Genomic DNA, 12,080 nt, shown 5'->3' with positions numbered 1-12,080 from the left:
CACACACACACATATACATGACCATTTCTGGATTTAAAAAAACTAATGTATTCTTTATTCACTTTTCAGAGATGCGAAAAAGAAACTGAGACTTGCTCTTTGCTCTGCGGATTCTGTTGCCTTCCCAGTACTGACTCATTCAACAAGAAATGGATTACCAGACCATACAGACCCGGAAGGTTAGTTGTTGCAGATAGTTTAGTTTTTTTGTTTATATTTACAGCTTGAACCATACAGAATTGCCAGGATTCAGCTGCTCTGCTGCATAGAAATTCCATGATTAAACTGTTTCTCTTTTCTTTTGGTATTAGGGTTTTTGTTTATTTTTTTGTCTTTTTGAGACAGGGTTTTGCATGCAGTTCATCTGGCCTTGAGCTCACTTTGCAGCCTAGGCTGGCCTCTAACTCACATGATCCTCTTGCCTCAGCCTTCCGAGTGCTGGGATTATAGGCATGCTCTGCCATGCCCAACCAGTCTCTGGTTATGTGACCATATGAAAAATGCTTGTTCCACTATTGGACTGATTGTTTCCTCCATGACTGCAGGAAATAATACTTTTATTCACTACTATGTCACACTGTCAGGCATGGTGCTTGGCTTCTAATATGCGCTCATTATACATTTATTAGGAATGAACAGTTATGTATGTGAATATCAACAAATATCTGGAATTGTGTGATACTAAATATGAATTATGTCTCAGATTTCTTTGTGGTATTGGGAATTGAACCCAGGGCCTTACACATGTTAGGCAAGCACTTTATCACTGAACTATACCCCGAGCCACATTTTGCTTTTGGGGGTTTTTTTGAGGCAGGGTCTTGCTATGTGGTTCAGCCAGGCCTTGAATCGTTTTGTAGCCCAGGCTGGCCTTGATCTCATGGCAGTCCTGCTACCTCAGCCTTTCAAGTGCTGGAATTACAGGTGTGGGCCACCACATCTGGCTGGGTTTTTTTGTTTTGAGACAGGGTCCTGCTAAGTTCCCAGGCTGGGCTTCAATTTGAGATCCTTTCTGAGTTGCTGGGATTATAGGCATGTGCCACCATGTCCAGCTGAAGCAATTTAATACATTTATGTTAGTGTCACAGTTAATCTTTGAGTCAAAATGAGCATTTTGAGTACCGAGGGTGTATGAAAGTTCTCATCAAATGGGAATGGCGGTACTGCTTACAGTAGAATTACTATCCCTAATGCTTACAGGTTGCACCAAGCTTATGTCAACCCATGGAAATTCTCAGTAACAGAATTTTTGTTTGTTTGTTTAGACAATGAAATTGTATGCTTCTTAAAAGTTCAAATAGCTGAAGCAATAAATTTACAAGATAAGAACTTAATGGCTCAGCTTCAAGAAACGATGCGCTGTGTGTGCCGATTTGATAATAGGACTTGTAGGAAACTGCTGGCATCCATCGCTGAGGACTACAGGTAATGCACACAGCCTGTTCAGCTTGTGGACCTGACTTCTAGCTCCAGTGTTTTCCTTTTGGTCCTTTTTTTCAGAAATAAATCTAAGGTTACTACAAAGTATATAGCTGTGTTTGCCTGAATGTAGATTTCTAAGTAACACATTCTAGAAATTTAGTTAAAAATGAGCCACTTTCACTAATAGAAAAATACATTTTACTTCAACTTTATATACAGAAGGAGGAGAGGTTGTCTCATCTGTGAAGCTGGGATAAGTATGTTATCACTTTTGATTGTGTAGGCATGTTAGGAAAAACTAGTTGTCTGGGCCAGAGAAGTAAGAGTGGCCCTAGGACTCATTACCCATTTTTATCTGCCACCCCCTTGCTCGTGATGGTGGGAAGAGTAACTGAGATACGCAGGCAGTGCACCCGCTTTGAGGTTGAGGGGATGATTGATCTACTACTTCCTTTACATTGTAAGCAAGTAATCGGTGCGGGGTGTTTAATGGCCTTGTGTATATCACTGTGTCTTGTTCGGTTTTTCAGTCTTTTGTAGCAGTCAATTCCTGCTAAGTAGGAGATCCTACCAGTGTGAAAGTGGGTCAGATTTGTGAAGGAGCGTAGTGACACTTAGTGAGTTCGGTAGTGAAGTGTTTGGCCTGGTAGCTACTTTGATCATGCAAAGAATTCTGTTTCTCGAGCTGGTAGCATGAACAGTCCTCAAGACACTTGACTGCAGCCTGACACGCCAATTTGCAAAACCAAACTCAGTGAAAGTAAATTTTTATTATTATCAAGACTCAGAGTCATCAAGAAAGAGTGTACTTTACATGTCTTCTCCTGCAAGGCATTTTTCCTTTTAGGAAACGAGCCCCATATATTGCATATCTCACTCGCTGTCGGCAAGGGCTCCAGACCACACAGGCTCACCTGGAAAGGCTGTTGCAAAGGGTTTTGCGTGACAAAGAGGTGGCCAACCGATACTTCACCACTGTCTGTGTGAGGTTACTGCTTGAGAGCAAAGAGAAGAAGATCAGGGAATTCATTCAAGGTAACTAAACACCTTTTCATGAAACCTTTCTTCCGCCATATATTATTGGGAAGAATGCAATATTTTGTTCTGTTTTTCTTTGCTAGCTTGTATGAATACCTGCATGTCCTAGAAAAGCTCCTTAAATACTCAGTTCTTTAATGGATTCTTTTAGGAGTAAAATTAACTTAAATTTACTGCTGTGAAAAGAAATGGCCAAAAGACTTTTAGGATTTTAAAAAATCTTTCATTTTTAAAAATTTATGCCACATTTTTGAATTAGTGCATATTGGTTATACAGATTAATGTGTTTCATTTTGGCAGATTTGTACATGCACATAACATGCTTTAATCCTTTCACCCTGTGACCCTTTTCCTCACCTTTCCTCCTAGTTTCTGTATTTTGAGGGATTTCAGTGTGTATGAAGTATTTTCATCATATTTATCCTCCTCTTTTATGGGTTATAAATAAATTTTGATGTCAAATCTCCAGATTGCATTTTTTTCTCAGAGTAAACATTTAATTTTAAAACCAGGGGAAGTTGGTAAATTTTTGCATCCACACAATTTTCCCCATTTTTTTTTTAACACCAATACATATTTTTATAACAAATTCCCTGCACTTAAATGTTTACAGATTTCTTACTTCATCAGATTTTAATGATTTGGCTCCATAGTCTCCTAAAATAAGTCACACTCAGATACAGTTGACTTTAAGATCCTGGTGTCTGCCTCACTAGTGATTAAAGTTGTGCCTCTGTGCCGGTCCTTCTTATTCATGAGGGCTGTGTTCCAGGACTCCCCTAGAGGATGCCTGAGACTAGATGGTACTGGGTGCTCTGCTACATTGATAACTCAGGTGGTTCACATCCTGGGCTGGATGGAGCAGAGTTTCTTGATGCAACTCAGAATGGCATAGAATTTAAAGCATGAATTGTGCATTTCTGGAGTTTTCCATTTAATACTTTCAGGTCAAGAATAACTGAAACTGATCATTCATGTGGGTATGTGATTGTATGTACCCATTTATGTAAGATTTTATACAAAATAATTTAAAATCATTCCTGTAGTATATTTTTTAAGATTAGTCATTTGGTGTATTTTAAAGATTATTATTTTGCATTGGAGACTTTCAGAAACTCACAGCAGCTGATGATAAAACTGCTCAGGTAGAAGATTTTCTGCAGTTCCTTTATGGTGCAATGGCCCAGGATGTCATATGGCAAAATGCCAGTGAAGAGCAGCTTCAGGATGCTCAGCTGGCTATTGAACGAAGTGTGATGAATCGGATTTTCAAGCTTGCTTTCTACCCTAACCAGGATGGGGACATACTTCGTGACCAGTGAGTGCTTCTATGTTGAGTATTTGTGTTGGACCACATGAATGTTGCGGGTAGCCCCATACTTCGGCAAGGGTGTGTTTAGTATCTGATAGCAAAGAAAATGTATCAGATATCATTTTCCCCTGTCAGAGCCACATAGTAAAAGAAAACAACAGTACCACATAGTAAAAGAACTGTAGGCAGTCAGGCTAGAGGAAGGATGAATTGGTAAGGTGTTTTTGGAAGGCACTGTTGTCTACCCTGCACCCCTCTGCCTTCCTGTGATGAACTCTTACCATTTAGATCTGTTCCCTGGGAAGTCTTGCTAGACCAGCTTCAATCTCCTCAGGGGTCTCTTAGGCCTAGTTTCTTCTTTTTAGCACTTGCACAGTTGCCGTTTGCGATTTGTTTGAATCACAGTTTCTCAGTGCAGCACTACTGACATTTGCGACCAGATAGTTCTTTGATGTGAGAGGTTTTCCTGTGGTAGGATGTTTAGCAGCATTCCTAGTCTTTGTACTCTAGATGTCCAGCTAGTTGTGACAGCTAGAAATCCTCCAGACAGTGCCAGGTGTCTCTGGGGAATGAAATTCTCTCTTCTTGTTGATCACTGGTTGGTTTTTCGTTTTCTATTTCTTGTTTTTTTTTTTTTTTTTTTTTTTTAAGACAGGAATTTGCTGTGTCGTTCAGGCTGGTCTTAAACTATGTAGCCTGGGCTGACCTCAAACTCACGGCAATTCTCTTGCCTCAGCCTCCTGAGTACTGGGATTACAAGTGTGCACCACCATGCCCAGCCGATCATTGTGCAGTCATTTGAAAAATGCTTGTTCCACTACTGGATTTGATTGTCCCCTCTGTGACTGTAGGAAATAATACTTTTATTCACCACTGTGTCACAATGTCAAGCATGAATGATGCTTGGCTTTTAATATGCGCTCATTATATATTTATTAGGAATGAACAGTTATGTATGTGAATATCAACAAATATCTGGAATTGTGTGATACTGAATATGGATTATATCTCAAATTTCTTTGTGGTATTTGGAATTGAACCCAGAGCCTTTGTACTGAGCTACATCCCGAGCCCTTTTTAAATTTTTATTCTGTGACGGGGTCTTGTTGAGCTAGCCACACTGGACTTTGATCCTCCTGCCTCAGCCTTCCAGCGCCTGTTTTTTTTAATGAAACAAATTCAGAAAAAACATTTACCTGTAATATTACAGACAATTAATTGAGTTCTGTTCATTTATTTATTTATTGTCCTTTTTTATTTTAAAGATAAAAGAATGAAAACATTAAAAACACACATACATTTAGAAAATAACACAAAAACAATACAAGCAATACAGAACTTCAGACAAGGTGATAGGAGATTAACAATCTTCTAGCCTTTTAAAAAAGGGAGCTTGAATGTAGCTCAGTGGTAGAGTACGCAAGGCCCTGGAATGAATGAATGGATGAATGGATGGACAGATGGAGGAATAGATAGATAGTACTTTTTAAAACAATATGGAATAGTAACATTGGTTATTTTGGGGTATTGAGAGTATGAAGGATTTAGCAGGGGTTTTTTCCCTCTTACTTTCCTGAACATTGCTCCATAATCCTACTTCTAAGCATGTTAAAGTTGTCAGCTTCCCAGCAGTGACAGTGGCATATAGTGCTCAGTAGTTCTTGGGGATCCATGTAGTAGAATCTCAGGGTGGCTTATTAGTGGTTTATAATAAGATTTTTTTTTTTTTACAGATTTTTACCAGTCTGTCACTGACAGTCTGGTGGTTCTGGTACCGAGAAGCTATTTTTTAGGGTTGTGCTTTTTTTTTTTTTTGTGCTAGGGATTGAACCCAGGGCCCCATGCATTCTAGGCAAGCACCTTACTGCTGAACTATACTCACAACCATTCATATATTTTCAGAGGTTGAATATATATATGAGAGAATTTACTTGCCTGTGAAATGCCTCCCTCATTGGTTCATAGTCTTGGGTTGATAGCCTATCCCAGGGCTATGTTCTGTCCACATAGTTCTTTAATCCTATTTATTTTATTTCTTTGTTTTTAAGTTTTTATTAGTAGACATTTGCAGTACCCAATGATTACATTCCTTGTGGGGAGTGGGTATGTATACATAATACATCTTTTTTTTTTTTTTGGTTTTTTGGTTTTTCTCCGGTACCGGGAACCGAACTCACGACCTTGCGCTTGCCAGGCAGGCGCTTTTGCCACTGAGCTAAATCCCCAGCCCCTACATAATACATCTTAATTCCTTTTTTCATCGTCTTCCCCTCTACACAACTGCATGATCCCCTTCCTATTTGAAAAAGATCAATCTGTCTCTCTACTTCCTATTATCTTTGTTTTGCTCTTCATTTATATTTTGAGATTCTCATATAGGAGAAACCATGCAATATTTAAACTTGTGTGTGTGATTTATTTCACTTTAACATTATGGTCTTAAGATGCATGTTCTTTATCCATTCGTCTATTGATGGACATACAGGCCACTTTCAAGATTTAATGGTTACAAATTGTCTGCAGCACCAGGTATTGGCATCAGGCGTGGGAAAGGGAGAGAACAGCTGGAGATGTAGCTCAGTAATAGAGTACTTGCCTAGGATTTAGGAATGAGGCCCTGGGTCAAACCCTAATACAGGAGAAAAAGAGAAGGTATGAACATTGAAGCTGAATTTATGGTAGAGAGCAGCTTTGCAGCTGATTACTCCTACCCCTTCCTCCATGGCATTTCTGCAGGCTCTACAGAGGGTGGAGCAAGCATGTGTCTGGAAAGAACACTAGAAGCCTGGAAGGTGATTTAACCCTTGCTACTAAGGCAAATCTTTTAGTTCTTTAATCCTAATTATCTTCATCTACCTATTGAGTCATTGGGTGGATGGTTCTCCATCTGACAGCTGTGAGTTTAAGGTTCTGGCTTTTGATCCATCTTACATCCTCTCACTTTCTTTTCTTTTCTACTGTTTCCTTTTTTTTTTTTTTTTTAACCTTTTCTTCTTTTCTTCAGAATAATGAGTCTAAGCTAAGGGTTCCTCCCCTCCCCTTCCTTCTCCTCTGCTCCCCTCCCCTGCCTTAGAATGCTGTTCTAGTTCAAGAGAAGAGGGCTTTACTTTCCTCCCTGCACCCCCTCACTCTACTCAGCATTTCAGAGTAGATCCTAAATAGGAGCACAGTTGGTATAGTACTCAAGAGTTACATCCCTAGCTCTGTTTTTTGAGACAGTGTCTCTCTAAATTGCCTAGGCTGGCTTCAAACTGGTAATCCTCCTGCTCAGCCACCCCTGAAGCTGGGATTACAGGCATGTACCAATCTGCCTGGCAGTATGAGCCTTTTTTGACAAGAGTATTTATGGCTAAGGGAGAGTCTGAGTGGAAGCTGTAATCTGTATCTAGAAATCAGTCTGAAATATTTTAGTGTTTTTAAAAAAATCCATTATGTGTATTGTGCCTTATTTTTTGAAATGTATACTTACATCTGTATTTTGGGGAATTTTCAGGGTTCTTCATGAACACATCCAAAGATTGTCGAAAGTAGTGACTGCAAACCACAGAGCTCTTCAGATACCAGAGGTACTGCAAGTTTTCGTGGCATGGGTGATGTGAAGTAAAGCAGTGTTGTGCATGTTAACCCTTTGTCAAGGAACTAGAGTACCGTAGAACACAGAACATCATTTGTATTAGGTGTTCTTCCGCCTGTCACATTCTCAAGGTACTTCAGTGGTTTGAATTCCTGGCATGGAAGTGGACCTCAGTAGAGGAGAAAGAAAGAGCCCTTCCCCAGAATGACTCAGTACCCGAGCAGAGCTTCTGTGCCCAGCAAAGCAGATTCTGTTGAAGCTTGAGGGGTGCACTATAACCTTGGGTGGGAGAGTAGGGAACTACAATGTGGCTTTATGGAAAAGGTAAAAGCTGCCACCTTGCCCCCTGCCTCGGGCCGTAAAGGTTGCTACCATCTCGTTCCCTGCACCAATGACTGTTGGGTCTGGGATCTACATGTTGTATATGGTCTCCCTTAGGTTTATCTTCGAGAGGCGCCGTGGCCATCTGCACAATCTGAAATCAGGACAATAAGTGCTTATAAAACCCCCCGGGACAAAGTGCAGTGCATCCTGAGAATGTGCTCCACCATTATGAACCTCCTGAGCCTGGCCAATGAGGATTCCGTCCCCGGAGCAGATGACTTTGTCCCTGTGTTGGTGTTCGTGCTGATAAAGGTGGGTCCCTTGCTGTAGTTGATCAGTGAGTGTGTGTGTGGCAGCCTGAGATGAATGGTATAGGGCTTCACATGGTTTTAGGGACCTGGGCTCTTTTGCAGGTCTCAAGCTCTGGGTCACCCAGAAAGTGTCTAATGGCAAGATTTGTTCCATCCAGAAGTCAGGGCTTTTAAAAGAAAGGGTGGGAGGGCCCACTCATGGACAGCACTGTCAGCTCTTAAAGTGGTGCAAAGTCCTGGGTTGGCCCTTCACAGTCACTGAGTAAATGAGGGCAGTGTCTCTTGGGTTTTGCTTTTGTCTTTCACATGGAGTTCTTTATATTGTCTGTTAGGTAGACCATCTCTTCCCCTCTTTCAGCTTCTTATTTTGAATTGTACATTATTATTTGGGTATTATTTGTTTTTGGTTTTTTTGAGACAGGGTCTCACTACGTAGTCTAGGCTGCCCTTGAACTTGCTTATGTAGCCCAAGATCCCCTTGTACTTGGCAATCCTCCTTCCTCAGCCTCCTGACTGCTGAGATTACGGGCATACAGCACCACACCTGGCTCTTTGGACATGACTATATCTTTTTTTTTTTTTTTTCCAGTTTTCTTTGATCTTTAAAACTAAAGCTTTATCATTTAAACAGTATATTTTCACCATGAGTTTTGGGTGCACACAGCCCCTCCCTCACTTATGTATTCTAGCCAGTGCAGCTCAGCCATTGATATCTAAAAGTATGGCTGGTTGATTTCTTTTTTTTCTTCTTCTTCTTCCCTACTGCAGGGCTGGGTATTGAACCCAGGGCCTCATGCATACTAGAGAACCACTCTACCACTGAGCTGCATCTTCCTGCCTCAGCTGTCTGCACAGCTATGATTACAGGCATTTGCCACCATGCTCACTAATTCTTAAGCTGGTGATGTTTTGCACTTCTCAGCTCAGAGTCAGAGATGCTGCACATCAGCCGTTGATCTTCTCTCTTCTACATGTGATCTGAGCTAGGTTAATCTAATTTTAAGGAAAGGACCTTACCTAAACATCTAACAACCTGTGTCTTTTCTTTCCACATGAAGAAAGTGGGAAAAAAAATGCCCAACAGGAGAGATGTTCTGTTTTCTGTCTTTCTACGAGGGCATATTAACTTGCATGATTGTTCCTACCTGGATTTACCAACCATATGTAACTCACTTTGCCTACAGCATTTATTTTCTTGCCTGAGCTTTTGGAGTCCTGGAATGTTGAGTTAGAGTATGGGGATTAGTTCAGCTTCCTTAGAGAACCAGTAAGGTTAGGTGACTTGCTAGGATGCAGGGCTATAGATAGTTCAGCTAGGATTAGAACTCAGCTGCCTTTCTCATATGCTGTTGCTACTCACAGTAGTACTTACAGATTACTTCCAAAAAGCAAATCAGAGGTTTCTTTTCAAAAGGACTGGTATCTCACAGAAGAACACTTAGTAAGGTGACTGAGGCCGAGCCTAGCATCTGAGCAATCCACTCTTGTACTTCTCACTCCTCTAGGCAAACCCACCCTGTTTGCTGTCTACTGTGCAGTACATCAGCAGCTTCTACGCCAGCTGTCTGTCCGGAGAGGAGTCCTACTGGTGGATGCAGTTCACAGCAGCAGTGGAATTCATTAAGACCATCGATGACCGGAAGTGACCGAGACCAGGGCCCACCACGGCAGCAGACTGTTAACAGGGCAAACAGATCTCTAAGAAAATGAAGCAGCTGCTTCAAAGGCTGAAGATTGTTTTTTTGTATAATATTGTACAGTATTCAAACCTTTTAAAAACAGATCTTTACTAAGCAGATTAATGAGCTAACAAGCAGGTTCTCTTTTCTTTGGACTCTTTTCCTTTCTTAGTTGCATATTTTATTTTCTTGTCCCCAAGTAGAGAATAGCACTTCAAAAAGGGACCACATTTTTCAGGTATTTTGAAATATCAAAAACCAGAACAGAATATCTTAGAAAATTCCTAGACTTCCATTCATGGATATCCCATTTTCTCCTTTTTTTTAAAAAAAGAACAGTACACTTCTTTTAAGATGCTGTCTTATATGCATCTAATGGAAGGAAAATATCAGCTGCACTGAGGATCATAGTAGTGGTGCATTTGTGGCATTATCTATAAATACACTCACCTGAGTTGAAAAGCTAAGAAGGAAATGTAAATATAATATATATTTATATTTGATGTAATATGGGCCTCTTCAGATTCTAATAAACAAGGAATATTGCTGATAGTAGGTTGTGACATACCCTCTTGTGAAATGGTTTCCTTGACAAAATTTAAGCTGAGCTTAAAAGCAAAATACAAAAACCGTACAGAAATATTTATTAAGGTGGGAGATAGTTTATTGCACTGTCTAGGAGTAGAGACTTTGATAAGTCACACAGGTGTATCTCTCGGTGGCCGTGGTGACCCTGCACGTCAAGGTGGACTCTGACTACCATGTGTTACACTACAAGGAACAGTCGACATCTAGTACTTTATCTTGGTACTTCTCATCTGGAATACTGAGTATACTATAGAAACCCCAGACAGAGCTCCTTAAAACCTTTCATTGTTATCTATTTTTGATGATTATTCACATTGAATGCATAGACCAGGAATTCAGTGAATGTCATTTTTTAAAACTAATTTGTATTGTTTGCTGTAGTGATACAAGTTTTACTAGTGATAAACTATTTTAATCAACCATACTATTCTTACGGAAAAAAAAGTCTATTTTGGCAGGTTTCTGTGCCTTTATTTCTCTCTTCTGAAAAACAAGTGTATGTTTCAGTAGTTCACTTTGCATTGCGTATTGATAACTAATCAGGAATGGGCTTTGGCGTGTGGGCAGCTGGCCCAGGATGCACCAGAGCTCCAAGCACAAGTCCTGTCCTAGGCCACCATCAACTGGTTTCACTTTGTATGTTTTCTAAATGTGTAGCTTCTTTTATATCAACTGCAGCCTCGTACTTTGAGTCCCTTGTTGCTGGTGGCATTTTTTAAGGGAGCTGTGACAACCAGCCTTGAGCAGCTGCACACAGAGGCTGTCTGCTCCCCGCCCTGCGGCTTCCATGTCTCCTCATGCTGGAAGGAGGTGGATTTTCTTCATGCCTCCACCTCTTCTCATTCCTTTATTTTAAAATGCCAAAATAATAATTTAGATAGGAGTATGGGGTGTGGTTTCTGCCTGTTAGGGAGAGATAAGAGCTAAACTAGTACTAAAAAATGTCCCTTTGAATGTAGGTCAAGAAATCCTTGTACAGAGTCATATGTTTCATGGGCTGTCACTGTCAGCTGGCCTCGGTATTGGAAGTCAAATCCTATTGTAAATACATTGCCAGACAAACTGTGATGTGACTTCTGAGACCTGGGAGGGAGTCCATTCACTACAGCATTTGATTGAAAAACTGGTAAGAGAAGACCTTAAATAGTTGGAACTCATTGTTATGGGACTTGAGTCATCAATCAGTGAGACTTTGCTTTTCAATGGTAGCTAATATATTCCATGTTGTTACTGTGGAAATAAATATGAAGATGTGGACACCGTGCCAGGGCTCCTTTCTGTGAAGAGGAGGAGGTGGATTTGGGCTGTGGGGCTACCCTGGAGGCAGGAAATGGGGCTCTGCATTGTTCAGACCCGTGGCAAGGTTGCATTTCGCCTTGGTGATGCTTTGTGACTTGCGTACTGGCAGAGAACCATATTGGGTGTCTCAAGGAAGCTAAGTTTCCCTCTGAAAACCCTGTCAGGAGCAAAGAAGACCTCAGCAGTAACCATCTCACGGGTTTGACCTCCGAGGATTTCTTTAGGGGTTGGATTCTGGATTTGGGAAGGTGGTCACTCTTTTTTTTAATTTTATTTTAAAGAGTGAAAGAAGGATAACATAGTAACGGGGGCTTACCGAATTACAGACAAAGTGTTAGGAAATTATCAGTGGTTGTTTTACATATTGTTATCTACAAGATAGTTTCTCAGGAAAACAAGTAGACAAGTAATAGTGAGTTACAGACAAAAGTGGTAGAAGATTATCAGTGGTTGTACTGTACTTTGGTATCTTCAAAGTGGCTTCTAAAGAAAATAAATAGAGCTATACATGAGTGACCAATTGAATAATCATT

General features: G+C 40.5%; 1 protein-coding gene across 6 annotated transcripts in view; it reads left to right on the top strand.

Annotated features, from left to right (window-relative positions):
- Positions 1-11,505, top strand: part of Gapvd1 (GTPase activating protein and VPS9 domains 1) — a 99,103-nt gene extending 87,598 nt beyond the window's left edge. For all 6 annotated transcript variants that reach the window (XM_013513177.1, XM_013513176.1, XM_005382465.2 and 3 more), the window contains 7 exons: positions 70-179; positions 1,266-1,425; positions 2,270-2,457; positions 3,565-3,778; positions 7,266-7,338; positions 7,785-7,982; positions 9,487-11,505. In XM_013513177.1, the coding sequence (XP_013368631.1) occupies positions 70-179; positions 1,266-1,425; positions 2,270-2,457; positions 3,565-3,778; positions 7,266-7,338; positions 7,785-7,982; positions 9,487-9,627 (1,084 nt within the window). In that variant the 3' untranslated portion in view covers positions 9,628-11,505. The remainder of the gene's footprint in view (positions 1-69; positions 180-1,265; positions 1,426-2,269; positions 2,458-3,564; positions 3,779-7,265; positions 7,339-7,784; positions 7,983-9,486) is intronic.
- The last annotated feature ends 575 nt before the right edge of the window (positions 11,506-12,080 follow it).

This window comes from Chinchilla lanigera, unplaced genomic scaffold (genome assembly GCF_000276665.1).
Source record: "Chinchilla lanigera isolate Chin_1 unplaced genomic scaffold, ChiLan1.0 scaffold00018, whole genome shotgun sequence".
NCBI classification, from domain to species: Eukaryota; Metazoa; Chordata; class Mammalia; order Rodentia; family Chinchillidae; genus Chinchilla; species Chinchilla lanigera.
The sequence above is the reverse complement of the archived record's forward strand: the minus strand, read 5'-3'. Positions and strand labels throughout refer to the sequence as shown.